The sequence below is a fragment of the Chelonia mydas genome, chromosome 3, assembly GCF_015237465.2.
Source record: "Chelonia mydas isolate rCheMyd1 chromosome 3, rCheMyd1.pri.v2, whole genome shotgun sequence".
Classification (NCBI taxonomy): Eukaryota; Metazoa; Chordata; order Testudines; family Cheloniidae; genus Chelonia; species Chelonia mydas.
In genome coordinates, this window is record NC_057851.1 from 60,159,918 (window position 1) to 60,174,342 (window position 14,425).

Consider the following 14,425-nt stretch of genomic DNA (forward strand, 5'->3'; position numbering starts at 1 on the left):
CCCTAACTGTGGTGGGATGATAGACGGAACCCATATCCCTATCTTGGCACCAGAGCACCAAGGCAGCGAGTACATAAACCGCAAGGGGTATTTTTCAATGGTGCTGCAAGCACTGGTGGATCACAAGGGACGTTTCACCAACATCAACGTGGGATGGCCGGGAAAGGTACATAATGCTTGCATCTTCAGGAACTCTGGTCTTATTGAACAGCGGCAGCAAGGGACTTACTTTCCAGACCAGAAAGTAACCTTTGGGATGTTGAAATGCCTATAGTTATCCTTGGGGACCCAGCCTACCCCTTAAAGCCATGGCTCATGAAGCCATACACAGGCAGCCTGGACAGTAGTAAGGAGCAGTTCAACTATAGGCTGAGCAAGTGCAGAATGGTGGTAGAATGTGCATTTCAGTATTTAAAAGTGCGCTGGCGCAGCTTACTGAGTTGTTTAGGCCTCAGCGAAACCAATATTCCCATTGGTGTTACTGATTGTTTGCACTCCACAATCTCTGTGAGAGTAAGGGGGAGACGTTTATGGCAGGGTGAGAGTTGAGGCGAATCACCTGGTCGCTGATTACGCGCAGCCAGACGCCAGGGCGGTTAGAAGAGTACAGGAGGGCGCAGTGCGCATCAGAGAAGCTTTGAAAACCAGTTTCAGGAATGACCAGGCTATAGTGTGAAAGTTCTGTTGTTTCTCTTTGATGGAAACACTGCCCCCATGCCCCGGGTTCACTCTACTTTCCTGTAAGCTAAGCACCCTCCCCTCCCCTCCCCCCTTCGATCACCGCTTGCAGAGACAATAAAGTCATTGTTGCTTCACATTCATGCATTCTTTATTTATTCATCATACAACTAGGGGGATAACTGCCAAGGTAGCCTGGGAGGGGTGGTGGAGGAGGGAAGCACCAGGTGCGGTGGTGGAGGAGGGAAGGACAAGGCCACACGGCACTTTAAAACTTATTGAATGCCAGCCTTCTGTTGCTTGGGCAATCCACTGGAGTGGAGTGGCTGAGTGGCCGGAGGCCCCCGCGCCGCGTTTTTGGGCGTCTGGGTGAGGAGGATATGGAACTTGGGGAGGAGGGCAGTTGTTTACACAGGGGCTGTAGCGGCGGTCTGTGTTCCTGCTGCCTTTCCTGCAACTCAGTCATACGCTGGAGCATATGAGTTTGATCCTCCAGCAGCATGAGCATTGACTCCTGCCTTCTTTCAGCAAGCTGATGCCACCTGCCATCTTCAGCTTGCCACCTCTCCTCCCGGTCATATTGTGTTTTCCTGCACTCTGAGATTGTCTGCCTCCACGTATTTTGCTGTGCTCTGTCAGTATGGGAGGACAGCATGAGGTCAGAGAACATTTCATCGTGAGTGCGTTTTTTTTCGCCTTCTAATCTTCGCTAGCCTCTGGGAAAGAGAAACATATGCAGCTGGTGGAGGAAATAAAAGGGAGAGTGGAAGTTAAAAAGACACATTTTATAAAACAATGGGTAGACTCTTTCACGGTAAACCTTGCTGTTAACATTACAGAGCACATGTACTTTCATTAAAAGGTCGCATTTTGCTTCTTATTGAGGGTATGCCGGTTTGGTGTGAAAGATCACTCACACAGGGCCAGGCAACAGAATTCGGCTTGCAGGCAGCCATGGTAAGCCACAGTCTTTTGGCTTCTTTAACCTTCATAACATGTGGGAATGGTTTCAAACAGCAGTGCCCTCATTTCCCATATGAAGTAGCCATTGGGTTGGCCATTTAAAATGGGTTGGCAATTTAAAAGGAGGGGCTGCGGTTTCTGGGTTAATGCATGCAGCCAGTGGAGTTATTTCCCGTGGCCTGCCATAGGCACCAACTCCACTGGTGGCGTTGGGGCAGGGACTTGGGGGAAGGGGTTGGAATGGAGGGTGGGGAAGAAGCGGGGGCAGGGATGGGGCCTCATGGACTAGACGAGCAGTCTGAGGTATGAAGTTCAGCATGTATGAGTCTTTGCTGTGGGTAGTTGGGAAGAATGTTTATTAAAAGTGGCAACGTATTTTGTATGAATAGTTACTTTAAAAAGTTCCTGCCATTACAGCTATGTTGATGGACTGTTAGTGTAGATTATCATCAGTGTTACTGACCACATAAAGAGTAGTTACAGGTGTTTATATTTTGTTAAAACCCCTCTTCGCATTACAGTTTTTAAAAAGTTAATACATTGACTCTTAATAGCATACTATATTACTCTTCATTTTTTTCATTTTTGACTATACTTTTGTATCATTGTATGAAACGGTTTCAATGATGCGGCCCTCGGGCCAATGTACTAGTCCTCATGTGGCCCTCGTGGTGATTTGAGTTTGAGATCCCTGGTCTAGAGCATTCTCTCTGTTGTAAAGATGGATAATAATACAAATACTTAATGCAGCATGTGACCTTTATGAAATATTTGCGAAGCTTGTGTTGACCGAAGAAGTTGAAATGTTCCCCCAATTCTATATATAATTAAAACAGCAGCACCTTTTTAACCCAATAACATTTTTGAAAAGCTCAATGATGCAGTGTATTTTTTTTAAGTGATTTTAATAGATTAGGGCTTAACATAGGTTGTCATAATTTCAAATTTAATTTTATTCAGGTTTATTTTGTCAAAGGAAAATGGTTAAATATCTATTTTTTGATATCCAGGGTGGATAAAAATTGTGTTATGGAAAGAGATTCTCTCATCAGGTTTGTATTCAGTCTCTAAACCCATGATATCCGTACTCACTGATATTGCTGGTCTGTGCTCAGTGCGATGCTCCTGCATACACTGTATAGTTGGCATCTATAGTCACAACTTTGTTACACACTACAGTAGGTAGATGATAGCAGGAGTTCTCAAACTTTATCATACTATGGAGCACGTCTTAATAAAGAGTGGCTTATGAAACACCTGTGTTATGATCAAACAAAATTCCTGAAGTAATTACAGGACTTAATTAAATGGAAAAATAAAGGGAAAGATGTTTATGTATTTTAGCAACACTTAATATAATAAGTTTATCCTTTTTTGGAGAAAGTTAATCAGTGTCTTCAGTTTCACAGGCACCCCTCCTTGTCCGTTCTGTTCCTTTATTCTGGTCTCTAGCCCATAGTTCCCTTGTTATTAAGACATATTACCCAACTGTTTTGTTTTTTATGCTCCTCTAAACGTTCCTCTCCTCCTGGAGAAACTGCCTCCAGTACTTGGCAGTGACTCTTTTTTTTCCCTTTTTTGAATGTCACAATGGCCCCTAGAGGAGGCAGCTAGACTTTCTCGTTACGTATACCTCTGCTTACAGAGAACTAGATTCTTCTTTCTAGATACTGGAGGCTATGAGGGAATGTGATAAATAATTATGCCTGGTCGCTGACTTAATTAGTTGCACCAACAGCTCCTCCTCCTCGTTTGTCTTCATTTACAGAGACTTACTGAATATTTGTAAATGCAACAGTTGTTAGCATTCGTTATAGGAAGCTACTTCCAAAAATACCCAGCTCTGAATAGTAAGGTTGCAAAGTCAAGCATTCAAAAGTAGAAAATGCCAGAATTAAGGTTGTCCATACAGCCTTAATTTGACACCCTTGTGTGTATACATAATGAAAGATTTTTAATAGCATGGTCACATAGTTGTATCCCCTGACCACCACAGGACCCCATCTTATTCAGTGCTCAGAAATCAATATGGGCATTAATCAGGGTCATATAATGAATGAGGCTGTTGTCTGTAGGGCCCCTGCCTTATTAGTTGAAGAAGCTGGAAAGTGTGTAGTGAATGAGGTTGGGGATTGTTGAAAGGGAAAAAATGGTCTCGCAGTTAAGATAATTGGATGTTGTCCTGGAGAACTGGATTCTTATCCCTGTCTCTTCTATAGAGTTCCTCTGTGCTGCTGGGCAAGTGACTTGAATCAAATTTTTAGCAGTTATCACTAATTGTGGGTTAGAACATCTAATTTTTAGGTGCCTTGCGACCCAGTGGAATCTACAGCTCCGAGTGAGGCACTGAGGCATTCTATAATATGCATGGAGAGAGAATGGGATCCACAAAAGCCAGCAAGCTGAGCAGGCAGCAGTCCAAGTTAGCCAGTAGGAAATGCCAAGGAGAGGAGGGTGGCCTAAGCCCAGCCCCTTCAAGGGAACCTATGCACTTCCTCCAGCCAGCACGTAAGCACTTATCTCCACTAGAAATTCAGCCTGTACCCTTTCCTGGGGTTAGGTGCCGAAGCCCTTTTTCTCAAAAAGCAAGGTGGTGGTAGTGCCACTTCCTTATAACTTTCAGCCCAGTGGTTAGAATGCTCCCCTGGGATTTGGGAGATCTTGTTCCATTTCCTCCTCTGCTTGATGTGGAGAATGGATTGAATTTGTTTCCCACCTCCCAGATGATTGCCCTAACCTCTGAGGCTTGGAGTATTCTGGGAAAGGTCTCTCTCACTGTCCTGTAAGAGTTGTTCCACTGTTATTGGACCAGAAAGGGGGAGAGAGACTAACCTGGTGATTAGAGCACCTATCTTGGAGATGACAGACCCAGATTCCAGTCCCCTTGCTCCAATACATATTGAATTGGACCTGTCTGCCACAGCCTAGGTAAGTGCCATAACCACTGGCCTGAAAGTTTATAAAAAGGGCAGCACCACCACCTCTCCTCCAGCTGTTTGTGTAGGCTTAGGTGTGCTCCAAACACTTAATGGAATGGGTCCTGGAGATGCAATAGACAGTGTACCTCCTTTGGGAAACCTGCTGTGGTTTAAATGTGGGAGGTTTCCAAGTGCCTACAGTGAGGCAGCTGTGCAAATACACACTGGTGGAAATTTAGAGCTTAAGAACAAAAGGGACCACCAGATCATTTTGTATGACCTCCTGTATATCACAGGCCTCCAACATCTGCTTGCTAAACCCAACAACCAGAATTAGATCAAAATATTACAGCTCACAGAAAACTAAACTATTATGTGCCACCAAGTGGAGAATAGGAAGGATGAAGTGCATCAATGTCTGAGACCCTTGTGTCAAGGTTCCTTCCCCACTCTGAACTCTAGGATAAAGATGTGGGGACCTGCATGAAACACCCCCTAAGCTTATTCTTACTAGCTTAGGTTAAAAACCTGATATGCTGCCACCACCAAGCGATTTAAACAAAGAACGGGAAAAGAGACCACTTGGAGACGTCTTCCCCCAAAGCCCTACATCCCCTTTCCTGGGGAAGGCTTGATAATAATATCCTCACCAGCTGGTTCAGGTGAACACAGACCCAAACCCTTGGGTCTTAAGAACAATGAAAAATCAATCAGGTTCTTAAAAGAAGAATTTTATTTAAAGAAAAGGTAATAGAATCAGCTCTGTAAAATCAGGATGGTAAATACTTTACAGGATAATCAGACTCAAAACCTAGAGAATCCCTCTAGGCAAAACCTTAAGTTACAAAAAGAGACAAAAACAGGAATACACATTTCCTCCAGCACAGCGAATTTTACAAGCCAAAAAACAAAAGAAAAACTAATGCGTTTTCTAACTAGATTACTTACTAATTTTACAGGAGTTGGAAGGCTTGCATCCTTGAGCTGTTCCTGGCAAAGGTATCATACAGACAGACAAAACCCTTTGTTCCCCCCGCCCCTCCAGATTTGAAGGTATCTTGTCCCCTCATTGGTCATTTTGGGTCAGGTGCCAGCGAGGTTACCTTAGCTTCTTAACCCTTTACAGGTGAAACGATTTTGCCTCTGGCCAGGAGGGATTTTATAGCATTGTATACAGAAAGATGGTTACCCTTCCCTGATCCTTGCAATGGCAGGGGAATTGATTAGGATATACCCAGATAATTGTGGCAAGTGACCTATATCCCAGGCTGCAGAAGAAGGTGAAATACTCCCAAGGTCACTGCCAATCTGACTTGGGGGAAAATTCCTTTCCTTCGTCACATGTGGCAATCAGTTAGACCCTAGATATGTGAGCAAGAACCAACCAGCTAAGCACACGAGAGAGAGAGAATGCTTGGTGTCACCTCGGACCACGTGGCAGTGTTCCATCTCCAGCCATGTCCATCCCTCATCCTTCAGAGGAAGGAGACCAAAAACTTCTGAGAATGCACTGTGGTGGTGAAGGAACTGGTGACCAACTGAAGCCATGAAGCATGAGCTTTAGGAACATAAAATAGGTGTCTACAGAGTTAGGAGGCCACTGAGTGGGGGATTTGAGGATATTTGTGTTGCCTAAAGTGTCGGTTAGGCACTCGAGTCCTGTTGTGGAGCTGGCCCTAACTGTGTTCCTCATTTTTTGGGTGCCCAACATGAGAGAAGGGGCCAGATTACAGGTGCTCAGCATTTGTGACTTCAATTAAAGTTAAGTGGAGCTGTGCTTTGAGCATATGAAGTGCTGTGTACTCTGGAAAATCAGGACTTAAGTGTCTCAAATTGAGCATCCAAATTAGTGGACACTTTTGACCTTAACCTCTCTGTGCCACAATTCCTCACCTATAAAATGGGGATAATAATAGAACCTATTCTCACCAGTGTTGTGGAAAAAAATTCATTAGTGTTTGTGATACTCTTGGATACTATGGTGAAAACACCATAGAAACGCCTGAGAGGAAATTAATTTTGTGTTCAGTGCAGGGTTTGAATGGTGTGCAGTTAATAAAGCCTGGGGCCACACACTGAAAGAGAAAGATAAGAAATCTTGAATAACTATCCATTCACTTGAATCAGGCATGAGTCCTCTGGGGGAACAATAGTAGTGAACATATAATTAAAGACTGTATCATAATGGACGTGCACAGGGGGGCATATTAAGGCTGCATGTACAACCTTATGTATGGCATTTTAGAATTTGTGACTGCTTGACTTTGCAACCTTAATGTTCTTTTAATGTAGGTTATTTTGGATGTAATTTCCTAATTTTAAAAACAAGCAAATAATAATTCCAGTATGTGGACCCATATTAACCCCCAGCTTTGGTAATCAGCAGGATACTACATTTAGATCCACAGCACAGCTCCCTACCACTTCTATTAACAGAGTAAATGGTAATAGTAATAGGCTGAGTATATGGATAAGGCACTAGAGGGGGACCAGATTTACTTGTTCAAAGCACTGTACAGATAAGTTCTATACAGATGCTAAGTATTTCACACTGGTCCTGGGTGAGTGATAGTGGGGAGGGCAGGTGAAATTTGGCCAAGGTAGGCTTTTTCCCTGGTGTGTGTGTGTCTCTCTCTCTCTCTAATGCACAATTTTATAATAATTATCTATGTATATATGTATGTATTTTAAAGCAAATTCTGTTTTTAGCAAAAACTTTAATATACTCACTAAATATCTCTTGTATTTATATATTAGAAGTGGAAATAATATGCTGAGCACAACTCCTTCTCTCTTAATTAAACAATATTCTTCCTCCTCATCCTTCCCCCTGATTCTTCATGTGTGGTTTTTGTTTAGTTTTGTTTTCCTGGTGTAGCTTCCTTAGTGGACTTCTCACTTTTGTTTCTTATTCCTTATCTAGTTTTGCTGGATTTATTTAAGCCACAACTTCTATTTGTGTGCTCTTCATGAATCAAAATTTACAGGGATTATAGAGACCGTTTTTATCAGACCTAGAAAGTCATTATAGAATCTTTTACTTTTAAAATATGCCTTTTCTTTTCTAGGATACATCTTAAAAAGTCACTGTTTTTTAGAGCATAAAACAATGTAGTGGGTTGTAGTTGTAGCTGATGAGTAAATGCCAACAATGATGCAATACACAACTTCAAGTGAAAATATGGCTGGCTTTTCCTATTTCCGCTGTCATAATTTTTGCTTTATGAGGTGGGTGGGCAATCAGTGTCTCTTTGATAAATGGGAGATCACAAAATCAGTAGTGGATTTGGAATACGCTGATCTTGAGAGGGTAATGAAAAGCACATACCAGACAAAATGCTAATACAAAAGGAGCTTAAGAGCATATTGCCTGTTAGTTTAATTGGTATCTTTTGTATTCACTAAACTTGTAATTAATTCTCTGTCCCTTACTGCTTACTAGGAAATGTAAAGAAGTGTAAACAGCTTCTTCAAAAAGCTGTGGAATGCTGTGCAGTTCCACCAGACATGTTGGAAATTGCTCTACAAAACCTACACTTGCAGAAAAGGCAGCTGCTTTCAGATGAAGAGAAAGAGAACTTCACGGGTTAGTGCATTTCAGTATTCTAAAGTTACAGTTGAGCTTAAATATTCATTCTGTTTTTTGAATGATGCAATAATAGTACTAGTATATTGGAAGGATCTTCTAGAGGATGAAGCACTGGACTGAGATTTGAGACCTGTGTTCAGTTCTTCGTTGGGTCACAGACCTTTGCAAATTGGCTTAAGTTACCTGGTGCCTCCATTCCTCATCTGCAAATGGGAAAAATAGTTCCATATCTCATAGGTGTGTTGAGGATAAAATCCATAAATGATTGTGGTTCTTGAATGCTGTTTATTGATGAGGGCCATGTAAATACCTAGATAGTCCTTTTATTCTAACATTTAAAAAAATGTTGTGATATAGTGCCTTTAGTTCTAGTTAAGAAGGCCAAGATGGAATTCCTTTTCTAATGTGTAATATTGTAATAGGATGGCAGAATCAAAGATTCTGCTTAAGAATCCTCTAAGACTAAGTCATCATGATGTTAGGTGTTTGGAACCTGCATAGAAATGTGGCGTCTTTACTGCTGGGCAACTGGAAGGTGCATTTTGTTAACTCAAAGCAGGATTGATTGGGAGAGTATTAGTGGAGAAGGTACTAGGGTTTGGGACATGACGCTTCTGCCAGAAACTACGAACAGTTGAGCTTGGGCAGAACGTGTAGGCTGAAGAGGTTCCATTTGGATCATCAGTGAAGTTAAATTCTAGGAAAGGGATCAGTCTGGATTACATAGTGTATTTATCCCAGTCAGATTAGGATAGGAATTACATCTCTTTACAAATACAAATTTGAACCACTTTATCACGAACCCAGGTTTTCTGCTTCCTGAGCTCAGGTAATTGCTGGCACCACTGAACTACACACATGGAAATGTTTATATTATCATGTCTTACTCTGCTCCCTTATTCTCAAGACCTTGTCCCCAGGAACTGGGTGCTCATTGATAAATATGGTAGGTACTCTACAAAGGCCACTGTGAGAAAACCCAGTCAGCACAGCTCTACTCCAGACTTGGTTAATGAACTTTTGCTTTATTACTTACTAGTAAACCCTTGAAAGAGCTCATTTACTGTGCATCTAAAAGTGCCCTCTTTACCCTCTCAAGCACAGGAAAGCCTTAGTACAGATCCCAGTTCAGATTTCCTTCTCAGAAGCTGCTGGCTCCTGTGTCCTTTGGACTTGGTCTCACTGACACCTTCAGATAGCCTAAACTCCTACAGTCTCTGTTGTTTTGAGAGGCCATTCCTAAAACCTTCAGGCAGGACCTGGAAAATACCTGTTTCTAGCTGGCAAGCCTCACTCAGCCTTCCACTAGTCCTCCCCAAAGGCTGGCATTTGAATGAACATTCCACGTTGGCTCTTAGCAAACAAATGGGCCCTTACATAGTCGCCAGATGTTAAATCACTCTCCTGTCCAACCATAGGTTTTACTACTACTTTGAGTGGTGTTCCTATCGGTGCTCCACTGTAGGCGTGTGTGCACCCCACACTGCTGATTGGAGAATTTCAATAGCAGTCCATTCTGCCCATACACGCATGGCTACTCACCCGCCATGAGGGTAGTTAGCATGCGTGGGCATTTCCCTCTCAGTTTCTTCTCCACCGGTGCTGGCTAGAGACAGAGATAAGAGCTGTCCCTTAACGGATCATTAGCCCCCCATCATTTTGCAAATTTAGCTTCACTTTAAGCCTTTTTTTTCTTTTGGCCATGCCCCCCCCCCACCCCCACCCCCCAAAAAAGAAGAAATTAAAGAAGAAAAGCTTTGCCTCCTGCCAAACCGGGGGTGGGGGGACATAACAAGATTATGCCTGATTCCCCAGGCTTCCAGAAGTGTCTGAGCTGCAAAGAATCCATCCTGGTAACAGATGGACACTTACAGTGTATTTGCTGCTTGGGGGAACAGCACAATCCATAAAAGTGTGATTGGTGCCAGCAGCTAAAATCCTGTCCAGGAAGAATAGAGAATTCAGGCTTAAACTCCTGCTCATGGAGTCTGACCTTCAACCTCTGAAGTCCCGGCGAGAGCTATCACCGCAACCTTCTACGTCAAAGGCAGGTGATTCCAAGGAGATGAGTCACTCACTCAAGATCTCTAAGAAAAGGTCTGAGAGTCCCCACAGCGAGCACAGATCAAGACAGAAACATTCCTCGCCTCCATCGGTATCGTCGGCACTGAAGCCAAGTAGACAGAGTACCCAGGGCCCGCACGGTACTGAACCGACAGCAAGTTGGTCAGGCCAAAGAGTGGGCACTGTAAGGAAGCTCTGGTACTGAGAGGACATGAAAATCATAAGAAATCCTCCCCAGGGAAGGCTACGTCATGCGGTCAATAGCACCAACACTGGTGCATGTCGCACCAGCAGACCATATGGTCAGGCCCGTGTCACTGTCTCTGTCGGTACAAGCCACTCGGCACCAACAACTAAAGGCATTGACACCCTCTGTACTGACAGAATTCCAGTGAGTATCTGATCTCTCCATATCTGATGCACCAGACTCACCCATAGTCCGCACCAGAACTCCAGTACCAAGCTCCCCCAGGGCATTGGAATTGATGGCCTCTCCGTGCCACCCACCTCCCTGCTTCTCAGAGGCGTCGGAGAGTGAGCAAGAAGACCTGGTTTCCCAATGCTCCTCATATCCACCATACTGACCTCAATTCCAGCATGGGCAACAGGCACAGCACCCGCTAGCTCCTCAGCTTCCTTGGTATGGGCAGCCCTGGTATCAGCCGCCAACCCTGTACCCCCAATGGCCATATTGAGACCCCTGGCAAGCCTAGAGACAGCAAACCTCCCTGGCCCCCAGTGTGATAAAGCAAGCTGGGAGATGTCCTCCTTCAGTGGCAGCATCAAGGACCACAGAATCATACAACTGATGGAGGAAATCAAGCCTGAAGCAGAAAGAGAGGATACCCTTCAAGCCCGCCTACCATCCTCCTTGCTTGATGAGGCGGTGATGCCCCCTCTGCCATCCATGGTGGATGACTTCAAGTCCTTTCAGAACTGGGCCCAAAGGGTTGCAGAAGCCCTACAAATTCAACTATGTGAGGTGACTGAAGCCCACAACAAACTGGCAGATATTCTACATGCTTCCACCTCTGCGAGTGGCACTCCCTGCACATGAGGTGCTTCTGGACCCTGCCAGAATCGTATGGCAGACCCCAGCCTCTGCCCTGCCAGCATGTAAGCAGGCAGACAAAAAGTACTATATGTTGGCGAAGGGCACAGAGGTTCTGTTTTCTCACCCACCTCCAAACTCTATTATCGTGGATGTGGCTAATTCTAGGAGCCACCAATACCAATCTAGGTCTACTCCATCTGATTGGGATGGGAAACGCTTAGACCTGTTCAGCAGGAAAGTGCACTCAGCTGCCACTCTGCAGTTGCAGGTGGCTGGCTACCAGGCCTTATTGGCCAAGTATGACTACTAGAATTATGGGAAATTACATTCTTTTATTGATCAGCTGCCAGATTCCCACAACGACCAATTCTCGGCCATAATCAATGAGGGCCAACTCATTGAGCAAAGACAGCCCTCCAATCCGTTCTAGATGGGGCAGATATGGTGTCACGCTCAATTTCCACTCTGCTGATTATGAGAAGGGCTTTGTGGCTGCAGTCATCAGATTTCCCCAAAGAGGTCCTGGCGGAAGTGGAGGACTTGCCCTTTGAGGGAACGAAGCTGTTCGCCAAGAAGATGGGTGCGTCCGTTCACACACCAACAGATTCTTGGGTGACCTGCCGCTCATTGGGAATTTACATACTGGCCAAAAGAGGAAATACAGCCCTCAGCCACAATTTAAATCCCGTTCGTCACAATATATGTCTCAATATCAATTGCAGAGGCCCAACAACCTCAAAGGAAGAAATAGAGATTCCCTAAGAAGCAGCATTCGGGACCACAGCCTTCTTCGTCACAGCCATCAATGGGTTGGTTGAGGTGCCAGTAGAACACACTCTCCACTACCACATGCTGGGAAATCCCACTCCTTCTTTCAGAGATCACCCCTCCCCATTCCGCAGTTCCTGGCAACAGATAACCTCTGATAAGGGGGTTTTGGAAATCGTCCAGAGTGGATATGCAATCCATTTATCTTTACTTCCTCCTCCCAGACACCCTAACCCTAACTCTTCTCCCTCCCTTTTCAGGGATCCTTCTCGCAAGAGTCTACTATGCCAAGAGGTGAACCATCTCCTCAGCATAGGAGCTATAGACCCAGTACCCATGCATCTCAGGGGCAAAGGCTTCTGCTCCTGATACAGAAGAAAAAGGGAGGTTAGAGGCTCATACTGGACCTCAGAGCCCTCAACAGTTTTGCCAAAGCGCAGAAATTCAAGATGGTCATTCTATCAGTGATTGTCCCAGGACTAGAAGAAGGGGATTGCATCTTGAAGATGGAAGTATGGTTCTTGGCCCTCTATCATACCAAGTCATAGGCGTTACCTCAAATTTATGCTGGGCCAGAACCTCTACCAGAGCACAGAGTTTTCAGAACCCAAAGCAGTGGTAACTTAGCTGTTTCTCTCCAGGCAGTGCCAGGAATAAATCAGTGGGGACACAGTTCCTCCTTCTGATATATGATTGATACAAACCAGAGTGCTTTTACCTAAACTACTTTTTATTAGATCTTAAGCACACATACACATATATGCCCTTACAGTGGGTTCAGAGGAGCATCTCCATTCTCTGGATGTCAGACGTTCCCTTGCATTCTATATTTAGAGAACCAAACCATTCCGTAGATCCACTCAACTCTTTAAAACCAAAGTTGATAGGATAAAAGGTTTCTCCATCTCAGCTCAGAGAATCTTCTCCTGTATCATTTGGTGCATTTGTGCATGCTACAAACAGACGGATATTCCACTGCCAGCTATACTGACTGCCCATTCCACGAGGGCTCAAGCTTAATCATCGGCATTTCTGGCCCAGGTCTCTATACAGGACATCTGCAGAGTAGCAACTTGGTTGTCAGTGCATAAGTTTTCTGCCCACTAGGCCATTACAAGTGAGGGACAAAGCCAGTTTTGGTCAAGTTGTTTTGCAGTCATCATGTCCATGAACTCTGACCCCACATCCTATGCTACTGCTTGGGAGTCACCTACAACGGAATGAACATATGCAAGCACTCAAAGAAAAAACGGTTGCTAACCTTTCTGTAACTGTTGTTCTTTGAGATCTGTTGAACATGTCCATTCCACCACTCATACTGCTTCCCCTCTTTGGAGTTGGCCAGAAAGAAAGAACTGTGTGGGTGCAGGTCGGCCAGGCCTTTTATACTGGCACTATGAGTACCCTGCAATAGAGGGTGCCAGAGTAGACCCGACAGATACCACTGGGGGAAAAAGTTCCAGCAACTGTGCTCGAGGCGCACGCGCACACACACGGACAACATGGATATGTGCAACACATCTTGAAGAACAACAGTTACAGAGATGCTAGTAACCGTTTTTTTCCTTCAGCAACTTATTCATTGATGTGTATTAAAATCCTACAGTTAATGTAACCTTAGGGCAGTTTCATATTTTGAAATATATAATATATTTCATTGGTAGTCACTGAATAATTCAAACTACTTGTTAACTTACTTATAGTATCAAGCACACAAGAATCTGGACCACAAAACATGGCTGGAAATCTCCGAAATAGGAAAAAAAGTGATTCTGGTGAAATTTCTGCTAATGCCCCCAGATCTTCTCTTGGGTAACAACTTAAATTTTTATATTTTTATTCAAGGTGTTGTGTTTTTTGTTCTGTTTTTTTTTTTTTTTTTTTACTGCTGAGATAACTGCAGTGTATTTCCTTATTTTTTAGGGAGAAGAACAACTCTCCACAAGAGTCTGATGCAGTCCTGGCTGGCCGCAATCCCTTAAAGCAATTAAACAAATCTAACCAGGTGGAAACTTTTTCAATGCTCACTTCTTTCTCCTCTCGTGCCCCCCCTTCCCCCTTTTTCAGATTTGATAACTTTCAATTTGTTTAAATGTTTAGGTGTGCCCATTTGGGAGAGTTCCTGTTAAATTAGTGACTGATGCTGTAGATACTGTGAAGATGGATGCTCCACTTGCAACTAGTGTTACAAAGAGGTACAGTTAGTTATATTATTCTTGTTTCAGAACAATAGATTTTAATCCTTCTCTTCTTTAAAGATAGAACTGACAAGTGTTTTCAGGACATGGACAACTTTGTTGGACATAACTGCCAATGATGACTATAGGCCAAAAAAAAATTAAACCTATTTTATTACCATAGGTATGAATACAAGATACACTAACTTTTTCA

The 14,425-nt window shown here is 43.8% G+C and overlaps 1 protein-coding gene across 3 annotated transcripts in view; it reads left to right on the forward strand.

Annotated features, from left to right (window-relative positions):
• TTK (TTK protein kinase) overlaps positions 1-14,425 on the forward strand; it is an 89,709-nt gene that overhangs the window by 20,786 nt on the left and 54,498 nt on the right. For all 3 annotated transcript variants that reach the window (XM_043542560.1, XM_043542559.1, XM_043542561.1), the window contains exons 5-8: positions 8,002-8,145; positions 13,738-13,846; positions 13,958-14,039; positions 14,135-14,229. In XM_043542560.1, the coding sequence (XP_043398495.1) occupies positions 8,002-8,145; positions 13,738-13,846; positions 13,958-14,039; positions 14,135-14,229 (430 nt within the window). The remainder of the gene's footprint in view (positions 1-8,001; positions 8,146-13,737; positions 13,847-13,957; positions 14,040-14,134; positions 14,230-14,425) is intronic.